Raw genomic sequence first — 12,997 nt, 5'->3', positions numbered from 1 at the left:
TATCTCATTGCGCCTGGGGTATGGTAAGAGGTGGACTCTATCTCATTGCGCCTGGGGTATGGTAGGGGTGGACTCTATTTCATTGCGCCTGGAGTATGGTAGAGGTGGACTCTATCTCATTGCGCCTGGGGTATGGTAGGGGTGGACTCTATTTCATTGCGCCTGGGGTATGGTAGTGGTGGACTCTATTATCCACCTGTAGGCTTTGATAGTTTTTCCGTCAGGCAAACCCCGAAAACACGGAGTTCGCATACCACGGCAGCCCTCTGCGGAGCGCGTTATCCAAGATGGCGGCCGTGGTAAGCGAACTCCTTGTTTTTGGAGTTTTCGTGCCGGTAAAAACTATCAAAGCCTACAGGTGGGCTAGGACTCTATCTGCTTGCCCCTGCAAAAGAGATGGATGTATCGTTCATCTGGCGAGGATGAAATGCAAATCACTCTAAAAAAAATCGCGAAAATAAACTTAGCGCGAATATGGTCACCCTTACTATTATTTTTTTCTAGTACCTCTTTTTTTATACGCGATCAATTGTAAAGAGAGGTTAGCATGTTCACCAATATCCGCTCACGTTTGCATACTCGAGGTTCCTTAGCGAGTGCCATAACCAAAAGCAAGGTTACTGAGGCAATACATATATAGCAAATTAATCTATCTACGATTTTAAAACTGTAAACATAGACATGAACTGTATTTTATTTCTATCTAAGAAACCAGTTCGTGAATAAAAATCATTGCTGTGGAACTTCAGCTCCGGAACTGCTAAGTCTTTCTAAGCCTCTTTATACATCAGTGACCAGCATCCCCCGGGGACAAAAGAACATGCAAATTTGAACAACGAATAAAACCGTAATGTCGATGCACCGCAAACATTACTGTCACCAGCGTTAATTCCTCTAGACTGATTTTGATAAACGCAAGAAAAAGCATGAACAATCACAATCGCACGGGCTCCAGCAAACTTTTAGCTTTGTCGCCGTCTATTGTATGTATAGGTGCAAAGCAAACAGAAAAATAATTTCAAGCTCTCGTTCGCTATTATTCGCATTTTAGCATGCAACTGTTAAAACAAACCGTAACACATGGACATCCAATGTTTCATTCACACACTGAACTTAGAATTTTTCTTGTCTCATACAAACGCGTTCAAATTAATTAGCCATAGATCTATCATTTTCTCTTATTCTGCGTTGTTATGATTTTTATTGGCAGAATTTATTTCACAAGGCCTTATTAATAATTACTAAAAAGAGATGGAAATCTTTTAAGTGACACTTAGCAGATAATCACCCTAGTTTTATGCGTTTCCAGGGAAAAATGGACCACTCGAATGAACAGCCTCAGAATAATGACATCGAGACCAAGAAACGAAGGAAAGCTCTCGGTCTCGCATATGTCGTGGATGAGAACCCACCATGGTACGCATGTCTTTCTCTCGGCTTTCAGGTAATAATTGGTTTCTTTCGTGTTCCCTCTAGGGACCAAAACTACAGCTTCGTGATCACGCATTTGAATCTATTATTGTAGAACTTAGTGACAATGATTTCCGCCCCAGTAGTACAACGTGCTTGAAGTATACCGGTCCATGTCCCTATACCATGCTGTATACACGGTCCATACTGTCAATGTCCCCATACCCTGCTGTATACACGGTCCATACTGTCAATGTCCCCATACCCTGCTGTATACCCGGTCCATACTGTCAATGTCCCCATACCCTACTGTATACCCGGTCCATACTGTCAATGTCCCCATACCCTGCTGTATACACTCTGTCCATACTCAATGTCCCCATACCCTGCTGTATACACTCTGTCCATACTGTCAATGTCCCCATACCCTGCTGTATACCCGCTCCATACTGTCAATGTCCCCATACCCTGCTGTATACCCGGTCCATACTGTCAATGTCCCCATACCCTGCTGTATACACGGTCCATACTCCATGTCCCCATACCCTGCTGTATACACGGTCCATACTGTCAATGTCCCCATACCCTGCTGTATACACGGTCCATACTGTCAATGTCCCCATACCCTGCTGTATACACGGTCCATACTGTCAATGTCCCCATACCCTGCTGTATACCCGGTCCATACTGTCAATGTCCCCATACCCTGCTGTATACACGGTCCATACTCCATGTCCCCATACCCTGCTGTATACACGGTCCATACTGTCAATGTCCCCATACCCTGCTGTATACACTCTGTCCATACTCAATGTCCCCATACCCTGCTGTATACACGGTCCATACTGTCAATGTCCCCATACCCTGCTGTATACACGGTCCATACTCCATGTCCCCATACCCTGCTGTATACCCGGTCCATACTGTCAATGTCCCCATACCCTGCTGTATACACGGTCCATACCGGTCCATGTCCCCATACCCTGCTGTATACACGGTCCATACTGTCAATGTCCCCATACCCTGCTGTATACCCGGTCCATACTGTCCATGTCCCCATACCCTGCTGTATACACGGTCCATACTCCATGTCCCCATACCCTGATGTATACACGGTCCATACTCAATAACACTATACCCTGATGTATACACGGTCCATACTCAATAACACTATACCCTGATGTATACACGGTCCATACTCAATGTCACTATACCCTGCTGTATACACGGTCCATACTGTCAATGTCCCCATACCCTGCTGTATACACGGTCCATACTCAATGTCCCTATACCCTGCTGTATACACTCTGTCCATACTCAATGTCCCTATACCCTGCTGTATACACGGTCCATACTCCATGTCCCCATACCCTGATGTATACACGGTCCATACTCAATGTCACTATACCCTGATGTATACCCGGCCCATACTCAATGTCACTATACCATGCTGTATACACGGTCCATACTCAATAACACTATACCCTGCTGTATACACGGTCCATATTCAATAACACTACACAGTTAGTTTCAGAGAGTAGTTTTAACTCCAAAAAGGGAGTAAAAAACCGAGGTACAAAATGACTCCCTTTTTGGAGTAATTTTTTACTCCCTTTTTTCTACTCTCTCAAGGGAGTAGATTTTACCCCTGTAGGGGAGTAACTAAAGGGAGTGATTTACTAGGTTGCTTGCTATTACTCCATTAAAGGAGTACAATTTACCCTCAAAATGGAGTTATTTTTTACTCCTTTTTTTCCTACTCTCTCAGGGGAGTAAATTTTACCCACTTTAGGGGGTAGCTAAGTGGAGTATTTTACTAAGTTGCTTGATGTTACTCCATTAAAAGAGTACAATTCACCCTCAAAATGGGAGTCAATTTTTACCCCCTATTTTATTTCCCCTTCCCCCCTGTTTTTACAAAATGGCAGTTTAAACTCCACCTACTTCAGGGGTTAATACTGGAGAAATAAGAGTAATTTAGAAACACCAAGGAAAAGACGTTATTATGAATTTGACAAATCATTTAATTAAACAATTCAGTTTAAAAAATAACAAAAATATAAGTTGAAAAAATGTTTGAAAAATAATAGTCATTTGACATAAGGTGTCCAGGACAAAATTACTAACAAGTGTTCCAACATAACAAAGCTGAAACAAACAAACACAATATTATTTTTCTATAACAACTTTAACAACTTTTAAACATTACCCTTTTTGGCGTCATTACGGTTTTCCAAAAGAACTGCCTCCTCCTCCATCTTTGTATATTCAGATAAGAAGCTAGAAGCCTAATGCCTCTATATGCACCATTTAAATTTGAACCTGGTAGGCTAGCTTGAAAAGATAACTAGGTTCTTCATATGCAGGGTTTACTGTGATCAGAATACAAAAACCAACTACAGTAACATTAGATATTTAAAATAAATATCTGGACAAATTTTAGGTGCAAGACTGATTACTAGGTTTTTACTAAGCTAAGTTATTCAATTTTGTGCTTCAAGTAACAGTTTATAAATCATAGGCGCTTTAGATGTAAGTACAGTGATTAGTGAATAACTTTACGCCTTGATACATTCCTTATACCTCAAACTTCTTTCTTTTCTGGCTTTGCAACTCGAGCACATTTTACTATCTCTATCATAATGTCCTGCGAAGATAATAAGAGAAACACATAAGAAGGTAGTATTGCTTTGGAAGATAACAAAGAATCACAAAACATATCAGTCTAGTTCGAGAAATCCGCTCACGAACGATGATTTGATGCTGAAGTTGGTCGCAAAAATCACATTTACTATTGAACCTATCACATTATAAAGCCCATTACACACTAACCTTTTACTTCAATCCATTTTCTGCCATCAAATCCTTAAAAAAGGTGAATTACGCGTAGAAAAGACGGGAATAAACAGCTATCCGTTTGGAGGCTGTGATAATGGCTTTCGTTCGACCGTTATGATTTCGCGCCTTGGGCCCAAGCCCCTCTCGGCCACTTAAAGCGAGGAACGCCCGGTACATTTTGCTTTTACGGGCCCTGGTGAACCGTCTTCTATCTGCAAAGCGGGACTTCTTTTTTTTTTTATAATCTCAAGTAGCATTTCTATTAGAAACAATATATATGATTTTATAATGTTCAAATCGGATCTAAGAATTTTATACAATTATCACCCTACCTATCTTTCTTTTCAATGCAGTACTAATTATTCTGAGCGGATTCTGAAAGTACACCACATAAAACTTATGTTCGAGTCCAATGCCTGTCTTTGATTACATTTCCTATTGTTGTAGTATAGCTGACAATATATGCAAGTATGGTGAGGTCTGTTCTTGTATTGAAAATGTTCTTTTAGGATTTCCTAAGAATTTCCTAAGAGTTCCTAAATTATAGAATGCTTCAAATCTTCTTCCTAAGATTTTCTTATCCAAATTATTCCGATTTTCTGGTCTACTGCTTATACTAGGAAATCCTAGGAATTTTTAGGAAGTTTAGTCATATTTTGTTGTTTTGGTCGAACTTAGGAAATCTTAGGAAACTCCTAGGCACAGGGTAGAGTTTTTTGTCTCAACAATAAATACGATAAAATTATTATTTTTATCTGTCAGTCTGTTGTCTTATATAATAAAGACTATCGTTTTCCTTCTTAAATTCAGCTAAGTTACTCTGAGTGGAGTAAAAATAACTCCCTGAAACTAACAGTGTATACCCTGCTGCATAACCGGTCCATACTAAATGTCCCTATATTCTGCTGTATCCCCAGTCCATACTCAATAACACTATACCCTGCTGTCTTTAACTGCACTAATAGTTTTGACAGCCCTAGTGGTCTATATTCGAGGTTGCTATACCCTATACACCCTGCCCATACTTGTGGAGCTAGACCCAGTAGAAACGCCTCTCTACCTCGCTACCTCGTGGAAATTCACACACCCCTGTACACCCGTACTTTTTAAGGCATATCCTGTAAATGCGGTGCTTACTCGTTCAGGTATACTCTGCAGACCCTTCTCTATTACTGATTCAATTATTCGAATTCCAGCATTACCTGACGATGTTGGGCGGAACTCTTTCCATTCCATTTATCTTGAGTGGACCTATGTGCTTCTCCAACAACCCTCTAGTCGTCGCGGAGGTTCTCTCCACTATCTTTTTCGTCTCGGGTATCTCCACCCTTCTGCAGACCACCTTCGGCGTCAGGTAAAGAAAGAATTCCTATTACCATTCAAAGCTATTCAACGCCATCATCCACAACATCCTTTTTGCGTCGTAGGTTGCCAATCGTCCAAGGGGGAACATTTTCGTTCCTGGCGCCGACTTTTGCCATCTTGTCGCTCCCGCAATTCAAGTGTCCAACGGATACAGGTAATTGACACAATGAACTATACAAGAATGTATCTAGTAATTATTTCGTTTGCTTTATACCTGCTGCTAAAACTAACATCAGTCCTGAAATCATTCCAGTAAAAAATAGCCCCAGAATATATACCCAAACATGGCCACACATGGACATTCCCACAGTGTTCACTGGCATTTGGGATGGTTTCAAAGTTGTCAGGAACCATCTTTCATGGCGTTAAATCTTACTTTGAATCGCTACGTTTGTTGGTATCGTGTTTAGCCCCTCGAAAATGTCCTAGTTTCGCTGTTCAGTTACAGATGGATTGAACATAACAGCTAACGCAACAACAGACAACAGCGGCGATTGGAGGATACGAATGCGAGAGGTAAGTATGCGAGCTCGACCTCGCAATTTTGCGCCACTGGACAACACCGTGCAACACGAAATATCAATTTTCATCGGCTCATTCAAGCAACGAGCTGAGATATTTTCAGTCAGACATCGCTTATAAAGTATAAGACGCTATAGTTTATTTTTTTAACATGGCATTCTTTAATGTGTTATGGAGGAACCGAGCCACTTAAACAGTGACCTCCTTTACCTTAATCTTCTTTTTCTGCTTACATTTTTTTGTCCAGATCCAAGGTGCCATCATGGTCTCCTCCTTGTTCCAAATCTTCATCGGATTTTCAGGAGTCATGGGATTCCTGTTGCGCTTCATTGGACCAATCGCTGTGGCACCTACGATCACTCTGATTGGCTTATCGCTATTCCATGTCGCCGCAGAGCATGCCGGTAAGACACAGTCCACGGATATGTGCTATTCTTAGATGTTTTTTCGCTTGATGTTTCTTTGCTTGCTTCCTTGACCTTTCTACGATAAAACAGTTTCTCAAATGTACATGTTTTTGTTTTCTATAGGCAATCATTGGGGAGTGGCTTTCATGTGAGTGTACATGGACCGACCATTTTATACCTGAATGGGAAGTAACATAGTCAGTTTGGTTCCCAACTCAGCTGGATCTAGGCGAGCTTGCTAGCCAATAGTTGCCCGTTGCCTGTTTGTTTGTTTTTTCTACTGAATTTGGCTTTACTCGACTTTTTATAGAAGTAGTTTATTTTCCCCCTTGCCAGCTTGCTAACCTGTTGATATGAAATGGTTGGTCCCTTAATCAAGTTTGATTAAACAGTTGAGTAAAAATCACGATTTAAAGGAATGACAACACTGTAAATACATAAACCCATATCTGGATGTTTGACAACAGCAAGCATGTTGATTTCGGTCCCAGCCTAGTCCCCAGGTCCTGGGTGTTCTTACTCGGGTTACTGATTGGGTTCCCTGTGGCTGGTAAAAGTAGTGACGTCACAGGGATCCGTTTCTCCCTGTTCCCTTGGCTGGTTCTCTCCAGCCACTCTTGCCTCAAGGATAGATCCCAAATGGACTGCTAGGAACTAGGCTGTCTCGACTCTAGAGTGTCAACAGAGGGTTCACTGTGATTCTTTCTGTCTGTACAGGACGGTGGCATTGATAACCATCTTCTCTCAGATTCTTACCAACATCAAGGTGCCTTTACTGGGCTACAGGTTCAAGAAAGGCTTCTTCGTCGTACACTGTCCGATATTTAAGCTTTTTCCGGTGGGTTAAATATAGGGCTAGATAGAAAAATAGAAAGATTCAATATGTCCTTAATTTACAGCGGCGACGGCAACGAGTGGGGAAACCCCACAAAAGAAATGAAAAATTAAAAGAAACCGACATAAGATGAACTCTTTCAGAGGCCGTTTTTCTTTTCTCCGACTTAAAAAACAAAAAAACATAAAACGAACATAAAAATAAAAATAAAATAACGATTCAGGGAAAACAGGGAAGCTGGCGCTGTATCATTCTACATTTTATAAAGTGTTTTAGCCTTTGTTCACTCGAGTTTATTTTGTTGCTATTGATAACTGAGCATTTTTTATCGTTTCTTGTAGTGTGCTTGCTTTGCCTCCGCTGTATTATTTCAAGTTTTTAATACTACAAGCCTCCTCTCTAAACCTGGATTCGAGCGCATTTTGTACTAGCTGCCCTGAGCTGCACAATGCGTCTAAGATGTTTAGAGAGTTAGAAGACTATTATTCTTGCTGTGTTCTCTCTTTCCGTAGCCTTGATTCGTTCTTTACAGATCATTCTAGCGATCTTTGTGTCGTGGGTGATCTGCGCTATCGTCACGGCTGCGGGGGGATTCCCGGATGACCCTAAACACCCAAATTTTCTCGCAAGGACAGACGCGCGGACGATTGTTTTGCGAGAGAGCAACTGGTTCAGGTTCCCTTACCCAGGTAATGTGTTACAAACGCCATATCTTCCAGGCCCGTACCCAGGATTTTTCTTTGGGGGGGAGGGGGTGCATCATCAGAAAAATATACCTAATTTTTCTGGGAGGGGGGGGGGGGGGGGGGAGAGGGGGTTGGATGGAGTTGGTTACCTGACAAAAATCTGAGCACCCCAGAAATAACAAAAGTGTTTTTTAGTGCTTTTGCACTCCACGGGACGTTTGTCGGATTTGGCTGCAGAAAAGTCTGATTTATGGATTGATTACATACTAGCTTATGCTTTATAGTTTTGTGTAAAAATAGCACGTCTATTGAGAACCGAAAGTGGACTTTCGGCCGTTGTGTGTGTGTTTGTGTGGGGGGGGGGGGGGGTGCTTCTGCGAGAGTATAACTGGTTCAGGTAATGGTAAATGGAGACTAGTCTCCTAGTGGCTCCCTCAATGACACACCTTTAGATAATGCACCTTAGTTCCCGCCTTCCTCGGGGTTCCTGTGGTGTTTCGGATGTCGTTTTGTCACGTCACGTCATGTCACGTCTCCCGAACCCCCTTTCTCTGGGATTGGCCCTTTTCAGCCCCTCTTGCCAAACTCAGAAATCCCAAAGGGAACCCCAGGACCAAGGCTGAGAGTGGGCTTTACACAGAGAGGGTTTCTTTAAACGGGACCTTGGGGCGGGGGGTTGACAATCAGTAATTCATAAACATTCCCGGTAACGCATTCAATAATCCGTGTCCACACGTTGGAGGTGAATTGTAAAGCACTATGAGCAATTAGTGATTTATTGTATAAAGTTATATTTTATTATTAGTCACTTGGACCTTAAATAATTATAGTTCAACGTCTAAAGTATTGAATGTTGACTTGACTGACAGGTCAATGGGGCACGCCCACCGTCAGTGCCGCAGGGGTGTTTGGGATGCTGGCCGGTGTCTTGGCCTCAATCATAGAGTCCGTGGGCGACTACTACGCATGCGCTAGATTATCCGGCGCACCCCCTCCCCCTAAGCATGCCATCAATCGCGGGATCGGTGTGGAGGGCATTGGGTGTCTCATCACCGGACTGTGGGGGAGTGGTAACGGGACTACGTCATACAGCGAGAATATTGGGGCACTTGGCATCACAAAGGTACGAAACAAACTGATGGTTTATTTGGTTTTAGACGTTTTAGACAGAAACGCAAGGTGACAGACGAAGTGTTTTTTTTTCTGTGGCTAAGGCTGATTACCATCAATAACCAAGCTCTTTATCTCAATCAGGGCACCATGTAATGCTCGTAACCTTCTTTTCCGTCCTTTTTTAGTGAGTGTAAACATTTTTAACAGTTTACATGTCGATCATCCTGTGACAACATGTCTTATTCTGTCTATGAAGCAATCAGGTTTTTGCAAGCCCATTGTATTTACAAATTTAGACAAAAAGGAGTAGCGGAATGAGATTTTAAAACTCTATTTGTATAATCAAACATGTTTTCCATGGATTTCTGGAACAAGGTGCCGCTTCCCGCACCCTTTCAATACAACCACTCGTAGTAGTCACACACCTTAAATTTCAGATTTTAAAGGGAAATCGCGAATTGTTTGAGTAGCCGCGAGTTATGTTTATAGAGCAATTCAATGACTATAAAAGAGAAAGCACTTCGACATCATCTGTATTTCCATTCTGCATCTTCTTTATCAATCATCTGGTTATTGACCGTCAGGTTGGCAGTTTGCGTGTGATCCAGTACGCAGGGCTGATCCTTGTGGTTATGGGCGTGGTCGGGAAAATAGGCGCTCTTTTCACCACCGTTCCTGACCCCATTGTAGGCGGGGTCTTCATGGTGATGTTTGGGATAGTAACGGCGGTAGGGATCTCCAGCTTGCAGTTCGTCGATTTAAATTCGTCACGTAATCTCTTCATCATCGGTGTATCGCTGATGCTTGGCTTCGCGTTGCCATGGTATTTGGATAAGCACCCGGAAGCTATAGCAACAGGTAACCACTTTAATGAATACTAGCATGATAGCATATCGCTAGGACCTTTTTTTTTTTTTTTACAAACAAATGAACATTTTCGGTTACCTTGACATGCACTAGGAATTAGTACAAGCCTCTCGATCAGTCTCTTCAACCCCCAAAACAAACCTACCTCCCTCGTCACCGCCTTACATTTGACTAGTACCCTCAAACCCTCAGACAATCTTCTTCTGTTAGTATAGCTACTTTATGTCTTTGGATCTGATCTTGAGGTTCGTTGCCTGACAGGTTTACGAGAGATCGATCAGATCATCACTGTACTCCTGAAGACCAGCATGGCGGTGGCAGGAATAACTGGACTCTTTTTGGACAATGCAATTCCAGGAACACCAGAAGAGCGGGGTATCTATCGATGGCGCACAATTGTTACCCAGGAAGGAGATGAGAGTGGCTCTCTTGCTTCAATCTACATCTATGACCTGCCTTTCGGACTCAACCGCCTGAGCAAACTCCCAATTGCAAGATTTCTTCCGTTCCTACCGTACTATACAGAAGAAGATACTCATGGAGACGAAGGAGTTGTGAAAACTAATCAACATGTTTCTTACTCCATGTGGGTTTAGTAAGGGGCGTTTTTACAGAATAATAAGCAACGATTTTGAATAATGAGTAAATAATCCCACCCAACCAGATATTTTATACACTCGCGGCAACCCTTTAGCCTTTGAAGCAGCGTTTCCAGGTTTTTAGCGAAAACAAGACCGAGCGCTCGCCCCATGTTTGCGGTTGTGGCTTCTAGATAACCCTTGTATTGCACTCTACCCTTTTCATTAGCTATACAACAAAAGTTAGATGGATAACATGTTTTGTTTTTAAAATTCGCAAAGCCCAGTAGGTTACTATCTATTGCTTTCGGGACCGAGAATTCAAATGTTAATTTTTTAACGGTATTTTTGTATATCTTTTATCTCTTTATTTATAAAAAAAAGAATCAATGAGCACGAGAGAGAACAGAGACACGACTTACCTAAGTTAACTGTTAGAAACAAAAGTTAGGAAGTGTCATGCGTTCAACTCATGCATTCATACAAAGAACTTTCACCAAGCAACAACTGATCTAGTACTACGAAAAATCGATCACCAATACGGAGAGAGAACATTTGAACATAAAATAATCGGCGTTTTGCGGTTTTAAAACCGTTCTGATAAACTGTCAACGGCGCTTCCTCTCCCTTTTAGTGCCGCTACGCTGGCTAGCCTAGAACCTTATCTCTAACATAGCGAACTATGGTTTTCTGCTTTTCAGCGCACACGTTCCCGTTCTCGCTAGACCTTGAAACTTGAGGTTTTCACGTTAGTTTGAAGGAAAAGGGCTGAAATGATAGTTACCTAAAGTGAGACTATCGACCCAGCGGCGACTGCTTGGAGTCTATTACGAAATTCACCCTGTTTACGTCATCTCGTAACGCACCGCCCCCCCACAAAGGCCGAAGGTCCACTTTCGGTTCTCAATAGACGTGCTATTTGTAGACAAAACTATAAAGCATAAACTAAATCACTCTGGTATGTACGGCCCTGGTCAATCTGGGGTATCATCGGTGTTGGACATTTTTTTTTTTGCTTAACCCTAAGTATGCTAGCCTACATGCTAACTGTTTCATCCGTTTTCAACATAATATTTCTTACTGGTTATCGTTACATCAGCATCGTCAAACCACCCCAATACCGCACTCTAGTAACCACTCGGCGAACATTGGTTGCAATAGCCATTGCCTGGTCGGTAAGCATTATGCATATAATTGCTGTAGCAGCCCAGCCTATCGAAGCAAACGAACTAAACACAAGTATCTTCTACAACAAATGGAGCAAGTACCTGGATATTTACAGTCTCGTCCTCATTTCAATGTATGCATGTGTGTCTGCCCAGAAAAAGTCTTATTAAAGACGAAAATTTGGCATAGTCGAATTCCAGTTTTTGGTGATTTGTATTCATTTTTCTGGTTCACGAACACGACTATTTGGGCTTTTTGAATTTATTTGTGTGTTAGTTGTGGTGTACTATCGCATCCTCAAAGAAGCGCTCCGTCAGATAAAACAAACAAGTCGCACGACGCACTTTTGTTGGGCCTTTTGCTTCTGCGCGAGTCAGCGTCCAGTTTTCCTCATGGCCTTAGCAGGGGGTGGGGCACTGGGGGCACGTGCCCCCCTAATATTTTGGGAAATTATAAGGTAATGACCAGTAGGGGCGTGGCTGTGCCCCCCCAATATTTTCTTAATGTTTCTGTATTGTGCCTCCCACTATTTTTTTTATGTTTCTGTATTGTGCCCCCCTCCCAATGTTTTGAGGCCTGCTACGGCCTTGTTCCTCCACTCAACGAGCGCGTTTAGTTGATATCAACGCTAGGACTGCAGCATCCACTTCGCTCTCCATGTGATCTTGTGGTATCGAGTTTCGGTGTTCACGTGGACATGTACTATTTTCCTGTTGTTTTTTGGGCCAGTTATTGCAAGCATCGTAAACACATTCATTTATACTGTTGTTTTTTGGGCCAGTTATTGCAAGCATCGTAAACACATTCATTTATACTTAGTAGTGAATTTATACTTAGTAGTGAATGTGTTTACGATGCTTGCAATAACTGGCCCAAAAAACAACAGGAAAATAGTACAAACTTACAGGAACGCTTATGTCCGTAAAGCTAGCATAAAAACGATGTGCTTTTTTAGGCCTGGGCATAGTGGTGTATGATAGTTAGGCTAAAACCTTAAGATTTTTTCCATCTAAAAAACATTGACCCTGTACGCGATGTACGCGACTTTTTAACCTTGTAAACTATGTCAACTTTGTAAGTTATTCCAATATAAGAACACATGTAATGGTATTTATTGGAATAAAAGTTATAATTATTATTATTTATCCGATACGCGAAGTAGTTTACCTGGAACATGGAACACCACAAGTTTTTAGTTTTTTTCAGGTT

General features: G+C 42.0%; 1 protein-coding gene and 1 long non-coding RNA gene across 2 annotated transcripts; one reads left to right on the top strand and one right to left on the bottom strand.

Moving 5' to 3' along the window:
• The first annotated feature begins 820 nt into the window (after positions 1–820).
• Positions 821–11,979, top strand: LOC5521844 (solute carrier family 23 member 1). Its single transcript, XM_001641578.3, has 12 exons — positions 821–983; positions 1,310–1,444; positions 5,445–5,602; positions 5,676–5,767; positions 6,056–6,129; positions 6,383–6,539; positions 6,666–6,690; positions 7,260–7,380; positions 7,910–8,066; positions 8,933–9,186; positions 9,761–10,034; positions 10,305–11,979. The coding sequence occupies exons 1-12, from the start codon at positions 927–929 to the stop codon at positions 10,637–10,639; spliced, it is 1,839 nt and encodes a 612-aa protein (XP_001641628.2). The 5' UTR covers positions 821–926; the 3' UTR covers positions 10,640–11,979.
• On the bottom strand, positions 3,591–4,371 carry LOC125561049. The gene is made up of 2 exons (XR_007307058.1): positions 4,243–4,371; positions 3,591–4,057 (listed from the first exon to the last, which is right to left on the bottom strand). It is a non-coding gene; the product is annotated as an uncharacterized LOC125561049 (long non-coding RNA).
• Positions 11,980–12,997: the final 1,018 nt, after the last annotated feature.

This window comes from Nematostella vectensis, chromosome 2 (assembly GCF_932526225.1).
Source record: "Nematostella vectensis chromosome 2, jaNemVect1.1, whole genome shotgun sequence".
In the NCBI taxonomy this organism is placed as follows: Eukaryota; Metazoa; Cnidaria; class Anthozoa; order Actiniaria; family Edwardsiidae; genus Nematostella; species Nematostella vectensis.
The sequence above is the reverse complement of the archived record's forward strand: the minus strand, read 5'-3'. Positions and strand labels throughout refer to the sequence as shown.

Excerpts from the sequence above, each read along its gene's own strand:
- LOC5521844 (XM_001641578.3), top strand. The coding sequence starts at position 927 with ATGAACAATCACAATCGCACGGGCTCCAGCAAACTTTTAGCTTTGTCG. Across the intron at positions 7,381-7,909 it reads CGATATTTAAGCTTTTTCCG|ATCATTCTAGCGATCTTTGT; the intron begins GTGGGTTAAATA and ends CGTTCTTTACAG. Across the intron at positions 10,035-10,304 it reads CCCGGAAGCTATAGCAACAG|GTTTACGAGAGATCGATCAG; the intron begins GTAACCACTTTA and ends GTTGCCTGACAG.